Source organism: Pleurodeles waltl, chromosome 2_2, assembly GCF_031143425.1.
Source record: "Pleurodeles waltl isolate 20211129_DDA chromosome 2_2, aPleWal1.hap1.20221129, whole genome shotgun sequence".
NCBI classification, from domain to species: Eukaryota; Metazoa; Chordata; class Amphibia; order Caudata; family Salamandridae; genus Pleurodeles; species Pleurodeles waltl.
This window is the reverse complement of record NC_090439.1, coordinates 1,012,990,819-1,013,008,626: the sequence shown is the minus strand read 5'-3', so window position 1 is coordinate 1,013,008,626 and position 17,808 is coordinate 1,012,990,819. Positions and strand designations below refer to the sequence as shown.

The window sequence follows — 17,808 nt, the reverse complement described above, 5'->3', positions numbered from 1 at the left end:
TGTCCTACAACTGCCCAGCTGACCAGTGGCAACTGGACCTTGCTGTGGCTACTGCCTGCCACCCTGTTAGTCTCCATGTGCCTTCATTGAGGTCCACTGAGGCCCTAGGGTTTTTTCTGGGGGACTTTAGAGGTGTACTTCTCTGGTGTACTTGAAAGACTAAAGTCCAAGGACAAAATATGGTTAGTGTATTTGACCCGCGCTCCATCGCGGTCAGCATCAAATTGCACCCAGGTTCTGTTCGACAACCGCAATTGACTATAATTAGCACTTTGACTTAAAACTTTAAAGTCATAACTCTGGTTCCCCTATTGGATTTTTATAATTTTGGTGGCATTTTGTTAATTACATTTTATTCAATTGTTCTAATTTGGGGTGTTTGTTTTTGCATTTCTCTTTTATTTTTGTCTAAGTACTACATCAGTATTTGAAACATTGCTTTTACGTTTTGCCTGTCTACTCTATGCCATAGCTAACGAGGGGATAGGCCCAGATTTATGTAGTGACTTTGGTGGTTTACCCTGAAGTAGGTACTTATGCCTTCAACTAATAACTCAATTCTTTACAGAATCCTACAAGAATACAGAGACACATCGAAGTAGGAAATACAGTCCTTAGATACGAATAAACTAGCTGTTGGACCTGGCCCTTTTTGCAGGGTCATTCCCAAACTTTTTGCCCCCTTTCTCCTATTTCTTCTGACCTGGTTGGTTTTAGGACTCGGGACACTTTGTCACTGCTAACCAGGGCTAAAGTGCATATGTTCTCTGTCTAAATTGTATTGGTGATTGGTCTATCCATTGTTGGCATGTTTGATTTACTAGTAAGTCCCCAGTACAGTGTACCATGTGTGCCCGGGCCCTGTATAATCAAAAGCTACTAGTGGGCCTACAGCACTGATAGTGCCACCCACATGAGTAGCCCTGAAACATGTCTCAGACCTTCTATTGCAGTGTCTGTGTGTGCAGTGTTGCACTGCCAATTCCTCCTGGCAAGTGTACCCACACCTTCCCTTTTACTACATGTACGTCACCCCTACGTTAGACCATATGTATCCCCATGGGCAGTGTGCAGTATATTTAAAAGGTAGAACATGCACTGGTATGTTTTACATGTCCTAACAGTGAAATACTGCCAAATTCGTTTTTCACTATTGTAAGGCCTTTTCATCCTGTAGTTTAACTTGGGTATTGCCTTTAACTATCTTTTAAGTGTAATTTCCCATTGGGAGCAGATAGAGATGTGGAATTTGGGGTCTCTGAACTCAAAATTTAAAAATACATCTTTTAGGAAAGTTGGTATTTAGATTGTCTGTTCGAAAATGCCACTTTCAGAAAGTGGGCATTTTTTTGCCTAACCATTCTGTGCCTCAGACTGACAGTTGGGCTGTTTTCACTCTAGACAGTGACACAAAGGGAGCTGAGGTGTGTCCTGCATATCCTAATGAGTCTGCCTGGGCTAGAGTGGGAGAGAAGAGCTGACACCTGCACTTGAAAGGGCTGTGCCAGCCCTCATACAAAACAGACTCCGACCCCCGGGTGTGTGTCTGGGGCAGAGCAAGGAAGAGGGAGGGTCTTGTGCACTACAAAGACTTTCCTTTGAAGTTTGCTTACTTCAAAGCCAGAATTGAGTATAAGTATTGGACTGCTGACCTCACAACGTTAGATTACTTCTGGATCAAGAGGAACCTCTGCCAAGGAGAAGAGGTTGATGCTTGAGGAGGACCTGCCACTCTGCCTGTTGCTTTGCTGTGCTGGCCTGCTGCCTGAAGAGGGAAAGAACTGGACTTTGCTTTCTGAAATCCTACTTGTGAAGTTTAACCAAGGGCTTGGACTGAGCTTGCCCTCTGTTCTGAAGTCTGAGGGACATCAAAGACGTCCCCTGCCAGTGCCTGGGCTCTTCTACTTAGAGTCCTGACTTGCTAAGTGGTGCCAAATCCAGTCCCTGGTCTTTTATAAGTGGAAACTGGTGACCTGTGGGGGCAAATCCACGCACCACTGTGTGTGCCTCAGAAAAATGTACGCACCGCTTGTCCAGCGGCTGAAAATGCGACGCAGCGCCTACCTAAGAGCTGGAGAAACAACGCATCGCCTGTTCTCAAAGCCAACTCTGCATCTCAGAAATTTCCACGTACGGATCCTGGGCATCAAAATCTGCAAACATCACTGCACGGACCCGAGCCTGCTCACCCGGAATCGACACACTGCCTCCCTTGCGAATAAAGAATCAATGCACGGCCTCTGGTGCGAGTAAAGAATCAACGCACGGCCTCCGGTGCGAGTAAAGAATCGACGCACGGCCTCACTTGCGTGTAAGGAATCAACGCATTGCTTGCTTTTCTGAGGCACTGTTGCCCTTGCTTTTTTATTTTTGATGCATACCAGGTACTTTGTGCTAAAACAACGCATCCATTGATTTCTATAGATTAAGACTCTTTTTACTTTAAAAATTCATATATTTGCTTGTGTATGTTGGATTTTTAGGGGTTTGGTCTTGTTTGATTTAGATAAATATTGGCTATTTTTCTAAACTGGTGTGGAGTCCTTTTGTGGTGTTTTTATTGCTACTGTGTGTGTTGGTACAAATACTTTACACATTGCCTCTGAGATAAGCCTGACTGGTTGTGCCAAGTTATCAAGGGGGTGAGTAGGGGTCATCTGAACTGTGTATCTCCCGTACCCTCACTAGAGTTAGACAGGGTGGCAACTAGAGACCCCATTTCTAACACTAGCCATACTACCCCTGATGAGGCTTCAAAGCCTTTTTGACAATTAGCACACTACTCTGGAACCCAAACGGATTAGTTGTGAATTAGTATAGGGAAATATGAGTACAGTATTAGTGTTAGTATAGGGAGGTATGCGTTAGTATGAGTGGAGGACTTGTGAGTCAGTTAGTTGGATTGAATTGAATAATGGAGGGTTAGAGGAGAGAAGAATGCAGAAGTGTTAATTGGGAGATCATAGCAGTAGGATGAGGTTTGGGATGAATAAAGGAGAGGTGGTGGATGGAGGAGTCCGTAGAAAAGGATTAGGGATATCATTGTAGTAAAATGGGGTTTGGGATGAGTCAAAAGAGACAAATGAGGGATAATTTAGTAGGATTGTTAGGGAGATCAAAGTAGTAAACTGAGGTTTGGGGTGAGCCAAGAGGTGGAGAGGAGAGAATAGTCTAGGAAAGGTTATTTTGGGGATCAGAGTAGTGGAATGGGTTTGGGATGAGTTCAGAGAGTGGAGATAGAGGAAAGATTGATAGAGGTATAGGGTGATGGCGAGACAGAGTAAAGCTTTTGAGAGACTACCTTTATTTCTCTTGTACAATAGGACTAAGGTAGTAAATGTAAAGCTACATGATTACATAGTAAGAAAATGTATATGTAAGCAATATAATATATTGAGATGTAAAGTTGTATCATATAAACAGACTTTCGAGAGTTGTAGTATTTGAAGTTAATTTATTTAAGTACTTTTATAACATTATTTTAATTTTCCTTAATATTTCAATAGTGAAATGTTTGTAGATAAATAGTTAAGATAATATTTACCTATTGTGATAGATTGATGGATAAAATAAAAACAGAGACTCATAAGCATCTAATCAAACAACTTATATAGAAACCATGCAGTGACCTATGAACATGTCAAGCGTGGAATTATGTATATATACACACACACACACACACACACATGCAGATATACATAGTATATATACACATATACATACACCTACTCATACATACATATACACCTTCAACTGTAGGTAAAATATACATTTGTTAAACAAGCCTAAAGAGTATGTATATATTTTAAGATAAAATAGTTATTATACATATTTGTACAAAGAAATACACATATCTAGATATATACATATAATCAAATTATGAAATGTTTACATACACAGGGATATGCAGTCCATTGCTTTTTGAGTATGGTGGTTATGTAGGAGAGAGACAACTCTTAAGTAGTCTTCTGAAGTTAAGATAGTTTTCAGTGGATCTTAAATTTGGGGGTAATGAATTCCGTTGTTGGTCCGCTTGAACAGAGAAAGATGTACCACCTAGTGTTGTTTTCTTGTATTGTGGTGTTATGAGGCGGGTCCCAATCTTGAGCGGAGGTTTCTTTGTTGGATGTATTTGGTGATTTTATACCTGATGAAAAGCGGTCCTGTTCCATGTATTGCTTTGTGGGTGATACAAAGCAGCTTGAAGTGGATCTTCTGGCCACTGTTAACCAATGTTGGGCCCTCAAGGCAGGGGAGATGTGGGCTTGTGGCTTCACATGTAGGAGTAGTCTAGCAGCTGAGCACTGAATGTTTTGTAGCTTTTTCATAGTAGATAGAGATGATCCATGGTAGAGGCCATTGGCGTAGTCCAGTTTAAATAGTACAAGTCCTGCACCTTGAGTGGAAATCCGAGGTGGGGGAAGATGCGTCGCAGAGTTTTCATGGTGATGAAGCTTGATCTTTCTAATTTGTCCACGTGAGCATTCATTGTTAACTTGTAGTGCATGGTAATTCCAAGGTTCCTTACTTCCTTAAAATACATTAGGAGGTGGTCCCAGATTGTCAGGCCAGGCGCAGAGTAGGCCCTAATTTTTCCAGTCGCCATATGTGAGTATTTCTGTTTTGGAAGCATTCAGCTTGAGATGGCTCCATGTCATCCACTGATCAATGGCTCTGAGGCAACTGATGATTTGTGAGTTACTAATATCTTTGGGGCATTCCAGTTTAAGAATTATTTGTGTGTCATCTGCATAGTTGTAGCATGTGAGTTGAAATTCATTGATCATTGCAGGTAATGACATGTAGATGTCGAAAAGCATGAGTGAGATGTTTGAGCCTTGAGGGACCCCTTCTTTTGTGAAGTAGGGTTTGGACAAAAAAGGGGGAGTATGGATGACATTGGTTCTCTTTTGAAGGTAGGATGTGATCCATTCGAGAGTAGTTCCCTATGTGCCAGCTTCGTAGAGTCTCTGTATTAGGATGCTATGCTCAGCTGTGTCAAAGGCAGTTAGAGAGCCTGAAGAAGTAGTGCAGCAACTCCATTGCAGTCTGTTGTATTTTTAAGATCATCCCAGATTGCGATGAGTGCAGATTCAGTGCCTCTTCCTGGGCAGAATCTAGTTTGGTAGTCTGAAAGTATGGAGTTCTCTTCAATTAATTGTGACATCAGGACGAAAGCTGTTTTTTCTATCAGTTTGCCAAGGAAAGGTCCATTTGTAATTGGTCTGTAGTTGTTGGTGTCATGTTTGTTTTCTTTAGCACTGGGTGTATGTATGCCTTTTTAAGGTCTTCAGGAAAGATTCCTGTAGTTAAAGAACTATTGATGTTTCTTTTTACTGGTGTGGCAGCACAGGTAGATAAAAGTCCTTAAAGATGTGTGGTGGACAAGGGTCAGAAGGAAAGACGGAAAGCCTGCTTGCTGTGACCAAATTCATAAATTCACCTTGTGATATTTGTTTGAAGGTGTGCAGAGGCTATGTTGGCTTACTCTTGGAAGGGGGTTTTGGAAACGGGTTTGTGCAGGTGGTTTTCCTTTGTTTTAAATAGGAGTCCAATCACTTTGCCTTGGTTATGTAATGATTTGCCAGTTTTTCTGTGAATTCTCGAGAAATGGGATAAGTTCTTTCCATGCATTTAGGTTTTCAAAATTCATTGCAAATTTTATAAAATTCTTTATTTGCAGATACAGCATTTTGAATTCTGTCTGAGTAGTACCTTTTTTAGCTTTTTTGATTGATTTGTATTTTTTGTTAAGTTTGCATAGCTGAAGTTTGTCTTAATTGTTATTTGTTTTGAGCCAGGCTCGTTGTAGCCTTCTGATTTGTTGTTTTATCTTTTTTAGTTCTGTATTTCTCCAAGGTGCATGTTTTCTTTTGTCCTGTTTCATTTTTCTGAGGATATTATTAGGATATCTGAACTTTCCTGTTGCCACTCATTAAGTTTTTGAACAGAATTTATTGTGTCTAGGTCGGTGTTGGCTGTTAGTTGTGTTTCTAAGTATTCAAAATTTAGTTTGTTTCATGGTCGATATGTGGATGCATGGATGCAAGGTGGTGTTGGGTGTGTTGATTTGCGGTGTTTTATGTCGGAAAGTTACCAAATGGTGGTCCGACCATGTGACTGGTGTGATGCTTTCAACTGTAACTAGTTCTGGCTTTGCACAAATAACATCTAACATCTAGGATGTATCCACTTTTGTATGTTGGAGTGTGTACAATCTGATTTAGTTTCAATGTGACTAGGCCAGTGATGATAGCTTTTGGATGGGGCCTATTGGGTTTGTCAAACCATATGGTTAGGTCCCTAAGAATGCATAGGTTTGAGTATAGTGTTATAAGGTTTGAAACTGTGTCTAGAAATGTGTCTGGAAATGTTGAATTGCTGGGTGGTGATCTGTAAAGGAGGAGAAAGTTACAGGAGGAATTTGGTGAACTGTTGCATCTGGTGATGAGGGCCTCACAACCTTGTGTGGAGGTGTCATCTGTTTTGCTGAGATTATTGCTTGTTTCAATATAACAGCTAGTCCACCTCCTCTTTTACCTATCTGGATTTGTGTAATGGTTTGATAGCCTGGAGGGACGGTTTCATGCGACACTAGGGCCATGCCATCTCCCAGTTATGAAGCAAGTCAGGTTGTGTGACAGTGAGTAGGTCGTAAATGTAGTGCTTTTTTTTAGTGATGGAACATTTATGAGTAGGCAGTTTAGAGATTGTTGTTTTGGTGGTGGTGTGATTTTGTTTTGTTAGAAGAGTGATCGGTATATTATGAACTTGTAACAGGTGTCATTAGTGCTGATATCCAGCAGGCTTAGAAGGCATTTTGTTGGGTCTGTGTGTGTCAGTGGTGGAGATGGTGGTTGATAGTGACATGGTGAGTTGCGTTTTTTTGTGTAAAGTAGCCTTGTGTAATAGACAAGGGGATGTGAAATTGTGAAGAGTGGCATGTTGTTTATTTTGTTTGCGTCTGTTTAGGGTGGAAGTAGTATGGGTTTGGGTTGGTGGTGGCGGAGCATGTGGGTCTTATTCTGAGGCTCTAAATTGTGCAATGGATGAGAGGCAGGTGAATGAATGTTGCTGTGTTGGGGTGTTTGTGGTAGATGTTTGTGAAGAGTTTGGTATAAAGTTGGTTTAGGATCTCCATTTGTGCAGTCATGAGGGTTGGAGTGGATGTGACGAAAAGTATTAAGAAAGTGTGATTTTAGTGTGCTGTTTGTTTTGTTATGGAGTAGTGAGGGGAGATATAGATGTAGTGGCTTTCTGGAAAGGATTTGTATGTGAGTTACTGCTGGTTAGTGGTGCTTGAATAGTACCAGGTGTGGTGATGTGTTTTGGAGAAGAGAGTATGTGATGTATAAAAAGGGATGGACAAGTGTTGTGATTGTGTTAGATGTGATCACTGGAATAGGTGATTTATGTGGTGGAGTGTAGGGATTGTATAGTTTTGTGTGATTGGTAAAAAGAGGAGGGGGATGTTGGTGGATGGTCTGGTGATGGTGATGGTATGGTGATGGAAGGCTGAGTATGGGTTTCACATGATAAAAAGTGGACTGTTAGTAGCAAGTAGAGTATAGAGCTGGTCATTTGTATGAACAGGAGGTGTGTGTGTGTGTGTCTGGATGCAATAAAGTTATGAGTAATGTGGCTTTGTGTTGTGTTGGTGATGTGTGGATGTGTTAGTGGTATAGGATAGAGTTGCGTTTTGTGTGAGAATGAAGTTACCATACTGTTGTAGTTGTGGTAGAATTGTGTATAGGTGTGGTTTTGTAGCGGTTGCTGAGACATTGAAATCTGTATGAGGTTTGTTTGTGGTGCATTTGTAGAATGCCTTTGCTGATAATGTGTTTGGATGTTGGGGGATGTGGAGGGCTTGATGTGGTAGTTGGCAAAGAAGAAATTGGGCAGCCTCTCTGGCCCTAGTCCTAAAAAGGCAACTGCCCTTGTCCTCTCTGCCCTTAGCCTGGAGACCCGGGCTGAGATGCCCTCAGACTTAGGCTTAAATAGCCAGATTGGCCCTAGCCAATTAGAATCCTAACCCTAAACCCTAGATCCAGTGGGAGACCTGGCCCTCTTAACCAATCATACCCCTAGCCTTAACAGCCAAACAAAAGCTAAGCGCTAACTCCAATAAGAATTCTAGCCCTACTGACCAATCAATACCCTAGTCCTTATGCAAATCAGAAATTAAACACTAAACCCATAGTCCAGTGGAAACCCTGGCCCTAGTAGCCAATCAAAACCCTAACCCTGTCAGCCAATCAGAACTATAACCCTAAACCCTTTGTCCAGTGGAAACCCTTGCCCTGTTAGCCAATCACAATCCTATCCCTGACAGCCAGTCAGAACTGTAACCGTAAACCCTTTGTCCAGGGGAAACCCTAGCCCTAGTAGCCAATCAGAACCCTACCCCAAACAGCCAATCACAACTCAAACACTAAACTTTTAATCCAATAGAAATACAAGCCCTATCAAACAATCACAGCAACAGATGCAACAACCAATAGAAACGTATATAAGGGACAAGTTACCTTAAGCCCAGGCTGATGTAGCAAGGGGCAGGAAGGTGCTTCTCTGTTTAGGATGTCCTTGGATTTCAGACAGGCACAATCCACACTTCCTAGCTAGCAGATTCTACTTTTTAGGTAAATGACAATTTTGAAACCACTGAAATACTGCTTTTCGTACACTAAAATCACTTTTTCAAGCCAAAAACGAGTGCTGGATACACTTTCCAAGCACAGTTTAAACCACATAGCAGATAATGCAGTCTCCTAAACAAACTTTGTTAGCTAAGGAGGTGTATTTAGCCTTTATTAAACCTTGAGGGGTGGAGGAGGGGGGTGGCTAATGCAGTCTTTGTGATAAACTAGGAGGGAAATTCATACAGTTATGGGTAGAACAAAAACAGCAGTTTAAAGGTACCAAGTATGCAGAAAAACAGAGCCAAATGTAAACTGTCACAGGTAGGGAAAAACACTTTTTTTAAAGCTACAAGAATACACAGAAAGCCTGTGATTTTACCACCTTCGTGGACTCTTGCTCACTGGGTTGTTTATGGTGCAGAGAAGCTGAGCTCACATAATGGGGGTTAATGGTAGTTTTGGAGATCATAGGGTTGGGAAGATAGATCATAAGGCTTAATAACGTTTCATTGTACAGAGACAAGGGCAAAGATACACTTTAATACCTGCATATTAGACTCATTTAAGATTCAGAGGGTCACTTGACAAGGAGATGTCCCCTCTCACCCTTCTTGTTTGCATTTGCCTTTGAGCCCCTAGCCTGCTTATTGCCTGAAATCCACTTATACAAAGGCATTATTTTCTTTGTTAAAAGGCTGCCATTATCTCTATATCACAGCTGCATACTTCTACATTAAAAAACAGAACACTTGTCTTCTGTCATTAGAAAGATTATATGGTTTGAAAACCAAAGTTGTATTAAAATTAACTGCAAGAAGTCCTAGGTGTGTCCCCTCACTAGATCAACAAGACGTCCACAACTATTATACCCCACAAAATAGTGTGAATGCTTATGTTCGCTGAGATAGAGATGGAGTCATTAGGAAGAATTATAGTCTGCTTATAGAAACAATAATGCACCAGATTGACAAATGAATAAAACTACCACTGTCAATTGTGAGTAGAGCAGCTTTTTGTTTTTCCATGGTTTTTGTACCTTTTCACAAAAATCCCTATATCCCTTAATAAAGCATTCTTCAGAGACATGAGGTCCCTACTGACACGATTAATATGGGCTGAATGAGAAGCTAGGTACTGGTGGGAAATACATTACCAAATGAAAAAAGATGATTAAGAGTTCTTAACCTAAAACAACATTGTTTAGCAACTGAGGACATTTTGCCAGGTACTTCTGTACCATATCACACAAGGTAGAGCAAGTTTGTTAATTTGACATAAGGCAGTTTTCATTTATGGCAAGATCCCTTCAGTTAAGACAAAAAGCCTTCACCCATACGTATGTGGCATGCTTCATCATCTGGCTTATCTTCATCCACAAAATTGTTTTTTTCCGTATGGGCTTCCACCAAAATAATTTTGCAAGCTGTTGATACTATTCTTATGGATCATAAGACAATTTCTTAGTAGTTGAGTGAAGGTAAATTGTCTATAGTAATCAAAGCGTCGGCTGGTAATTTTAGCAGGGAGAGGGGGGCGGATCGGCACACATACACATTCACACCCATGCATTCACACACACACGCATGCCCATTCACAGCACTCATTCTCAAATATTCATATATACACGCACGCATGCACCAAACATTGGAAAAATCACACTTACCTAAGCAGTTCTGCCTCAGAGGCATCATCACAACATGGCCATTTAAATCTGCCAGAAGATTGTATGAGCACCTTGAAAGAAGCCAGATATCCTCGCAGAACATTGTATTCGTTCAAGTGGAAGTTGGTTTGCATTTGCTAAATCCTAAGAAGAAGTTGCTTTTACTTATGTTATCGATTTAGCAAAGCCAGGGCTGTATGTTCCTTCTTTAAAGGCCCACCTTGCGGCTTACAAACCTTTTTTTCCCTCAAAAGTTTAGCTGTCAAAGATTTTCTAGAAGGAATTGAGGTTTAGTCTCCGTTTAGGAGGCATTTTCCTCCCTGTACGTTCAGTGTGGGCCTTCCCAAGTTACTGTGCCCACTCTTTTAAGTAGCTTCATATCTCCTGGAATATGGCTTTTTCTGGTGACGATTACTTCCACCTGTATGCAAAATTCAGTTGCCATGTTGTAAGGGACATTTCACTGTGTTTCACAAAGAGAAAGTGTTTTTGAAAATTCACCCTAGTTTTCTTCCTAAAGTTGCTTCTGATTTTTCATGTGAATAAGACAATTTCCCATCTGACCTTCTTTTAGCATCCTTCCACTCCAGCTGAAATGATTTTGCATTCACTTGCAGTGGCGGCCGGCAGCTTTAGGAGGGAGGGGGGCGGGCGGGAAACACACACACACACACACGCACACTCATTCTTTCACACACAGACACGCACGCATGCACATCCATTAACAACACTCATACCATTCAAACATGCACGCATGCACCAAACATTCATTTTAAAACATCACACACACTCATTCTTTCACGCACGCACGCACATCCATTAACACTCATAACACTCAAACATGCACACGCGCACCAAACATTCAATTTCAAACATCACACACACACTTACCTTCAGCCTCCAGGTCCCAGGAGGGTTGGGACTGCTGCCTTCCCTCATTGGCTGACCTTAGGCCAGCCAATGAGGGAAGGCAGCAGTCCCAGCCTTGTCACAGAGTGGGATGGGGTCAGTGAGACTGCTGACCCCACCCCACTCTGTGACGAAGTGTCAATGGGTGACGCTTTCCTCGTCACCCATGGGAGGGCCTCGAGGCACCTTTGCTGAGCCAAGGAGGTCACGCCCATAGGAGCTGTGACCTCCTCAGCCCAGCAAAGTTCAGCTCAGGCAGCCAGGAGTCTGCGCAAATCGCGCATGGCTCACTCCTGTATGTCTGAGCTGAAAATGAAGAGTGTCTGTCAGGCTGGCCTTTGTTCAGCCTGACAGACACTCTTCATGAGGGGCAACAGGTGGGGGTGCGTGGCCCCTCCGCCCTAAAGGATGGGCCGCCACTGTTCACTTGATTTAAAATGGTTTTGCCTTAATAATACTGAAAATATTAGGTAATCTTTCGAGCTAGTCATTAATTACGGTTCAATAAAAATGTTTTGGGGACTTCTAACCAGTCCATTTCTCCTTCGATTGTTTCCTGTATGTTACTCTGTTACAGAAATGTCATCAAGACTTTGCCTGGTAGTTCAAAAGCTCATTCTGTAAGAGGTAGGGCTGCTACTGCATCTTTATTTCAAAACATTTTCATTACAGATATTTGTGAAAAAAGCCTCCCAGAGGTACGATTGCCTTGGCATATATTCCAAGGTAGATGGCCAGGTAGGGCAGGCCTCTGTTTGCAGTCAGTTTGGATAGTGCACATAGGTCTTTTTGCTGTGCCTTTTCTCCGCCTATTATAAGGGTAGACTTGATAATCTACTCAGTGTTGGACTATTATTAAAGAGCTCCTGGAGGAGAAGGAATAGTTACTATCCTGAAATCCAAGCCTTTACCAGAATAATCTTCAATATAATCAGAAGCAAAACTCTCTCCTCCCCAAAGAAGGGGCAAAGGTAATTGCTCACCAGTGTCCTGTGATTCAATTCCTCTGTAAAAAAAAATAAAAACAACAACAACAAAAAACCGCCTCTACTGCTACGTAGGGTATGATGGGATACTGGACGTGCTCAGTGCCTTAAATGAGCAGCACCGTTTTCTCCCAACTTTTTCAGGCTTCAGTCCATATGGATAATTGTTCCTATTTTTCTCAATTTCCTTTAAAAAAAAAAAAAAAAAGTTTTGTGAAAGTGCTTTTCAGGTCACTAGGTTTCTTTTAGTGACTTAGGCCATCTTTACGACTTTGACGGGCAGAAAAGGCCACCTGCCAAGCTCCTGGGGTCAGGTCACAGCCAATGCGGTGACCTTCCGGCAGCCCCTATTACAATTTTCTTGCTGGGTCAGTCGTCAGAAGCTGAGTTTTCGCCCACTGGCCCGGCAGAAAACAGCCCACAACATTGATGCTGGTTTGTAATCGAGCTGGCGGCAATATTGCGGTGCGTAGGGTGCAACAGTACCCACTGCGTTTCTCACTGTCTGCTAAGCAGACAGTGAAAAGCGAGACGGGGCTTTCCATGGGGGTCCTTGCATTGCCCATGCACCTCGTCTCCGCCAGCTTTTACATGGTGGTGCAACTGCCATGTGAAAGCTGGCAGAGAGGGGGGTAGTAATCCCTAGGGCGGCGCTGCCCTGGCGAATTGGGACCGCCAGTCCCTCCAGTGGAGGGAAACTTGCGGTCTGACCTTGGCCGAACTGCCATGGTCATAAAGTGGCGGTCTGACCGCCGCCAAATTGGTTGGACCACTGCTTTGGTGGTCCGTGAGTCTGGCTGTCCTAGGACCTAGTGTATATTTTTTTTAAAACATACTTTACAGGAGGTCCAAACCAAAGGACTTTTGGGAGCTTTGGGGTCGGTATTTGGAAAGAAGTGGCTGAAATGTTTCCTAACTGATGATATGCATAATATATAACAGTTTATTAATTCAGCCCAATACAGGGAGGTGTCTTGGTTGAGTTTTAAGGTACACTGAACTAGCCAGTATCATGCTTGTTTGCTTGTAACTCTGACTCATGAATTCAGTCGCACAGATAACTGTATTTTGATGAAATGATAATTCTACATTAATGTAGTTGTGTGCCTGCATTGCTTGTTTTAAAAGAATGGGCCTTGTTGCATGTTTCTGCTAGTTTCCTACATTTTAGAGCTCGACCACAGCAGAGCAATCAGTCTGAGCAAGTGTCTTAATTTGCCACGAGTACTAAATTCTCTCAAGGCACGGAGTTATCTTCCCACTCACCTGAACAGCAAATACAACCAGTTTGCTTCATTGATGGGCAGGGAACCTTGATTCCCAAAGGATGAGATGCCAGTGAATTGCACAGGAGATTTTTGCATGCTGAATGTTAAGATTGCACAGTGCTCATTTATTTTAGTTAGCTCCACTTAGACCTCACGCAGTCTTGTTTTCTGACGTGATTCATCTGTTTCAGATAGCCCACCCCGAGGAAGGATTGATTTCCCATGGACTGCAGGAGAGGGCTGCTCACCTCCTTTCCTTGCTCATCCTAATATAATGTTTTTGAGGAACTAACCTTGCTTTACCTAGGGCTGTCCTTGCAACTTAGAGATCCTTTTTTGATATGATCCGCCATTAGGACTCAGTATGTATGCAGATGTTTGCGATTCTGCTGTCTTACAGTAGTAAAGTATACCAACCTGTTCTGCTAAGTGAACAATAGTAATCTTTCCTGCTGCCATTGGGCCTACCTATACAGACTTGTAGATTCCTTTTTCCATAACTAATCATTGTTAAAAAAAAACAAAAAAAACGTGTTTCCTTCATAGCAGTCCAGCTGCCTCTGGTAACTTTGCTCGGTTTTGGAAAGTTTGATGCAAAAAAACTTTGGATCCATATGCCACAAGTAACTTAAATTGTCTTACGAAGTACTACTTTTTGTTGCCCACGGAATTGGCCTGGCACATAGGTGACCTGTAGGAATATAGGACCTCAAAATGTTCCATAGCATTCAATAAGAACAAGGCAATTATGAGCATTTGTCTCCCCTTTGTTTCAAAAGTGTTAATGAACTCCATCCGAATGAGGAAATCATTTGTTACTCGTCTTCATGCCTCAGAAAATACATTACTCAGACTGACAATAGGATTGCCATGCACTTTTACCTCAGCTGCCTTTTCATTACCTTTGGAGGTCATGATGCTGGCTGTTTAGTTGCATATGCCATCATTGCCAAACAAATAAAGGCATCCATTGCCCATTGTTACTCCCTGCATTGTGCCCATCCTTCATCCAGTCCTGTCACAGTTATCTAAGGACAAGGCAGTATCACTTTTCCAGACATACACTCCAGTCATCAGAATTGTATGTTACATGACTATTTGAGCTACCCCTTAGTCATTTTGCTGACTACGCTCTTGAGGCATCCTCATGAAACAATGCAGTGTTGAGCACAAAACTTCTCTGCAACCAGTTTACCTAGACTGAAACTGCCCAAAAATGCCTTTGCTACCGCTTTTGTCATTGGCAATGTGAAATCTGCTCACAAGAATTGAGCCAACATCTCTGAGACGAATAAAATAATCCTTGTTCCTAGGCTCTTCCCCTTTATCATTACCCTCCCACTAGCCTCTCAGCCATTGACAAAAAAAATACCCACCAATTGACTATTTTAAGTTCATCTTAAAATATTACGCGCAGACAATAACAAATAAAAAAAACGCAGTTTAATTTACATTTGTAAAGATATGATTTAGGAACTAAAGTCACCTAACTAGCCTAAACAGGTGTTGAGCAACACGTGATAGTTATGTTCCTAATATTGTATTCATATATTCATATTTTCCAGACCCAACATGGCTTTCAACGAACCTTGGAATTTTAACCTGTATAGAATGTTCTGGAATACACAGAGAAATGGGTGTTCATATTTCTAGAATCCAGTCTCTGGAACTGGATAAATTAGGAACTTCTGAACTCTTGGTAAGTTTTTCACCTTTGACACATGCTTACTTCTGTTTTTCTCTGCACTTTATTCCTTATGGAATTATATATACCTACTTGCTTATTCTTTCCTCATTTTAATTAAATATCAATATATTCAGAGGTTCTTCCTCATCAGTGTGGTATATTAGTACTGCAACTGATTTGAATACTCAAATTGCAGATTACCAAACACCTAGTGTTTTCAGCAAAGACACGAGTGGGCTTCATGAAAGTAAACTACTGTTGAGCAAGTAGCAGCGTTCTTGCTTTACATAAAGAAATGCTATATAAAAGGATTATGTAGAAAAACATGCTTATTGAAACCGCTTCTTAAGAAGCTGTACCTGTTTCCTCTATTTTGTTCAAACAAATGGGATTTCTACAGTAGGTCTCCATCCCAGTTAAAACCATTATGTGGAAAAAGTACCTTATAGTGGTTATTTTACGGGGGAGAAATACATAGACGCCACCATTATACAATTTAGAACTGCCTAGTTAAGGTCATCCAAGTCATTTTTATGAGTAGTGGGTAGGGTTACTGGAGTTGGGTTGAGGGGGGTCTTTCCTCCTTTCCTTCTTTCCTTCTCCTTGCTACTCACTCTTTTTTCTTAGTTGTGGGGGAACCCCTCTCACATCTTTCCCATATTCCCTAATTCTCTCTTAGTCACCCGTGTCTCTATTCCTCTGCTTAATCCAAATACATTCCCCCTTTTGGCGGCAGCTGTTTTTCTTTAGTCCTGTCCTCTGCCCCGACTATTACCTTGTTTTCTACCCTTGTCTAGATGGTAGTACCTCTACCACGTACCTCAAATCTACTTTTACCCTACTACCTGTCCACCTACCTTACCTGAGTCGCTATCCTAGTGTGTACTCCAGTACCTCTTCCCCTGTATATATCCTGGTTCTCCAAGCACTCCTTATCAATAGTCTTCGCGCAGAATCTCAGAGCACTTAATAGTTATATATGTACAACACTTGAGAGAGCAAACACAATTTGTTGTTTCTTTTCTTTGCAGCCTATTACAATGCTAACAAATTACCAAGTTACACTTATTTTCATTTTTAAAAGGAGACAAGTATGTTCAAACAGTCACTATTTTAATTGTGAGTGGCTACAAACATCTTTCACAAGCCCTTTTTTAAAGGAAAAGAAAGGAAAATTGGGACAATATTAGCAGATATGCTGTTATGCACACTTTATGAACAAGCATTGGTAATGCTGAAATTTCTGGATTATGACTCAAAGTGCCTTTTGGTCATTGATAGGTTTAGGCACTCAAGTCCTCATACATATGCACCCTGTCACTAATCTTTGCATTTATTCATCCATCCACTGACTCACCCTTACACTTACCCTGTGACACAACCACAGTAAAATATGCAAACTCAGCAACATATACAAGATCAATTAAAAGAACACAAGTAGAAAAATGATAACATGCTGCAGTCTAAATATGTTGGGTATATGATGGCAATAGCAAAACGAACTAGCTTACAGCCGTATTGTAAATAGTGCATTGTTGTTTTAAACTTCCAGCATGCTGCCATATTTAAAACCATCATGATGATATCTCGGAATGGTAAAACAATGTTATACTGTGAACAGTAGCATTCCATACTGGTCTACTTGTTTAGAGTAGGTGGCCACTTGGGATGCAATGCATTGCAGATGAAAGGAGCAGCAAACAAGTGACTTGTTAGCAGAGCCTGCAGCTGTAGTAATTGCGTAAGAACAATATAAAAAAATAAAATAAAAATAATAGAAGAAAAGGAAATACTGACGGAGAACATTGAAAACGAAAGGGCTAGCCAATCATCCCTGTCACTGAAGCTGAAGCACACTCATTTTGATTTGGATGTGCATATAAGATCAGAAAATACGGTCATCCACAGGTCAAGAGAGCCAATCGCTCTCGTGGACTGAACCTTTACCCCATGCAGAACGCTGTCATGGATGGAAGCAGAGTACAAATGACACAGACCAATGACAGAGCTGTCCAAAGGCTAGCTATTTATAGTTGGGGCTACTGTTCCATAGGAAAAGTGTTTTTTTGTGTTGCTAATAACCTTGGCACCGATTGACAAATCTCCACTAAACATTTTGACTAGTTTGCACAAAGTGCTACTTTTTGACTAGTTTGTGTTTTGAAAGGTTTGGGATAATCCATCAAGCGGGGACAGATTGAAGAACAGAGGCCCAAATTGCATAATCCCCATGAAGTTTCCATAGATATCTTTAGGGAGGGCTAGAGCAAAAACTGTTGAACGGAATTACACCAATTAGTCAGGAAGCTAGATCTTGGTCTACAGACTGTGCTTTTTATGATTTGGTGTAAACTCTTAAGTAGTTTTTGAGGAATTAAGTGACAAAAATAATTGTATAACTGGATGGTTAGGTCCACATAAGTCTCTCAAGACGTGAGCACCAGTTTAAAAATAGTGTGTTCTAGAAGATTTTTATCCCTTTGTCCTGAAGTAACAAAACAATAAAAATATAAGAGGGCAGGGTAGGGATGCTCTGACCCACTAGGCCCTATGGAGGGGCCCAGATGGACCCCCTGGGCCAAAAAGGAAAATGGCATGATCCTGTGGGATCGGGGGTGGCTATGGGATGGCAACTGGGCCACATTTATGACGCTTA

General features: G+C 41.5%; 1 protein-coding gene across 6 annotated transcripts in view; it reads left to right on the top strand.

The window, feature by feature from the left end:
- Positions 1-17,808, top strand: part of ASAP1 (ArfGAP with SH3 domain, ankyrin repeat and PH domain 1) — a 1,537,410-nt gene that overhangs the window by 952,044 nt on the left and 567,558 nt on the right. For all 6 annotated transcript variants that reach the window (XM_069220757.1, XM_069220758.1, XM_069220756.1 and 3 more), the window contains one exon: positions 15,031-15,164. In XM_069220757.1, coding sequence (XP_069076858.1) covers positions 15,031-15,164 — 134 coding nt within the window. The remainder of the gene's footprint in view (positions 1-15,030; positions 15,165-17,808) is intronic.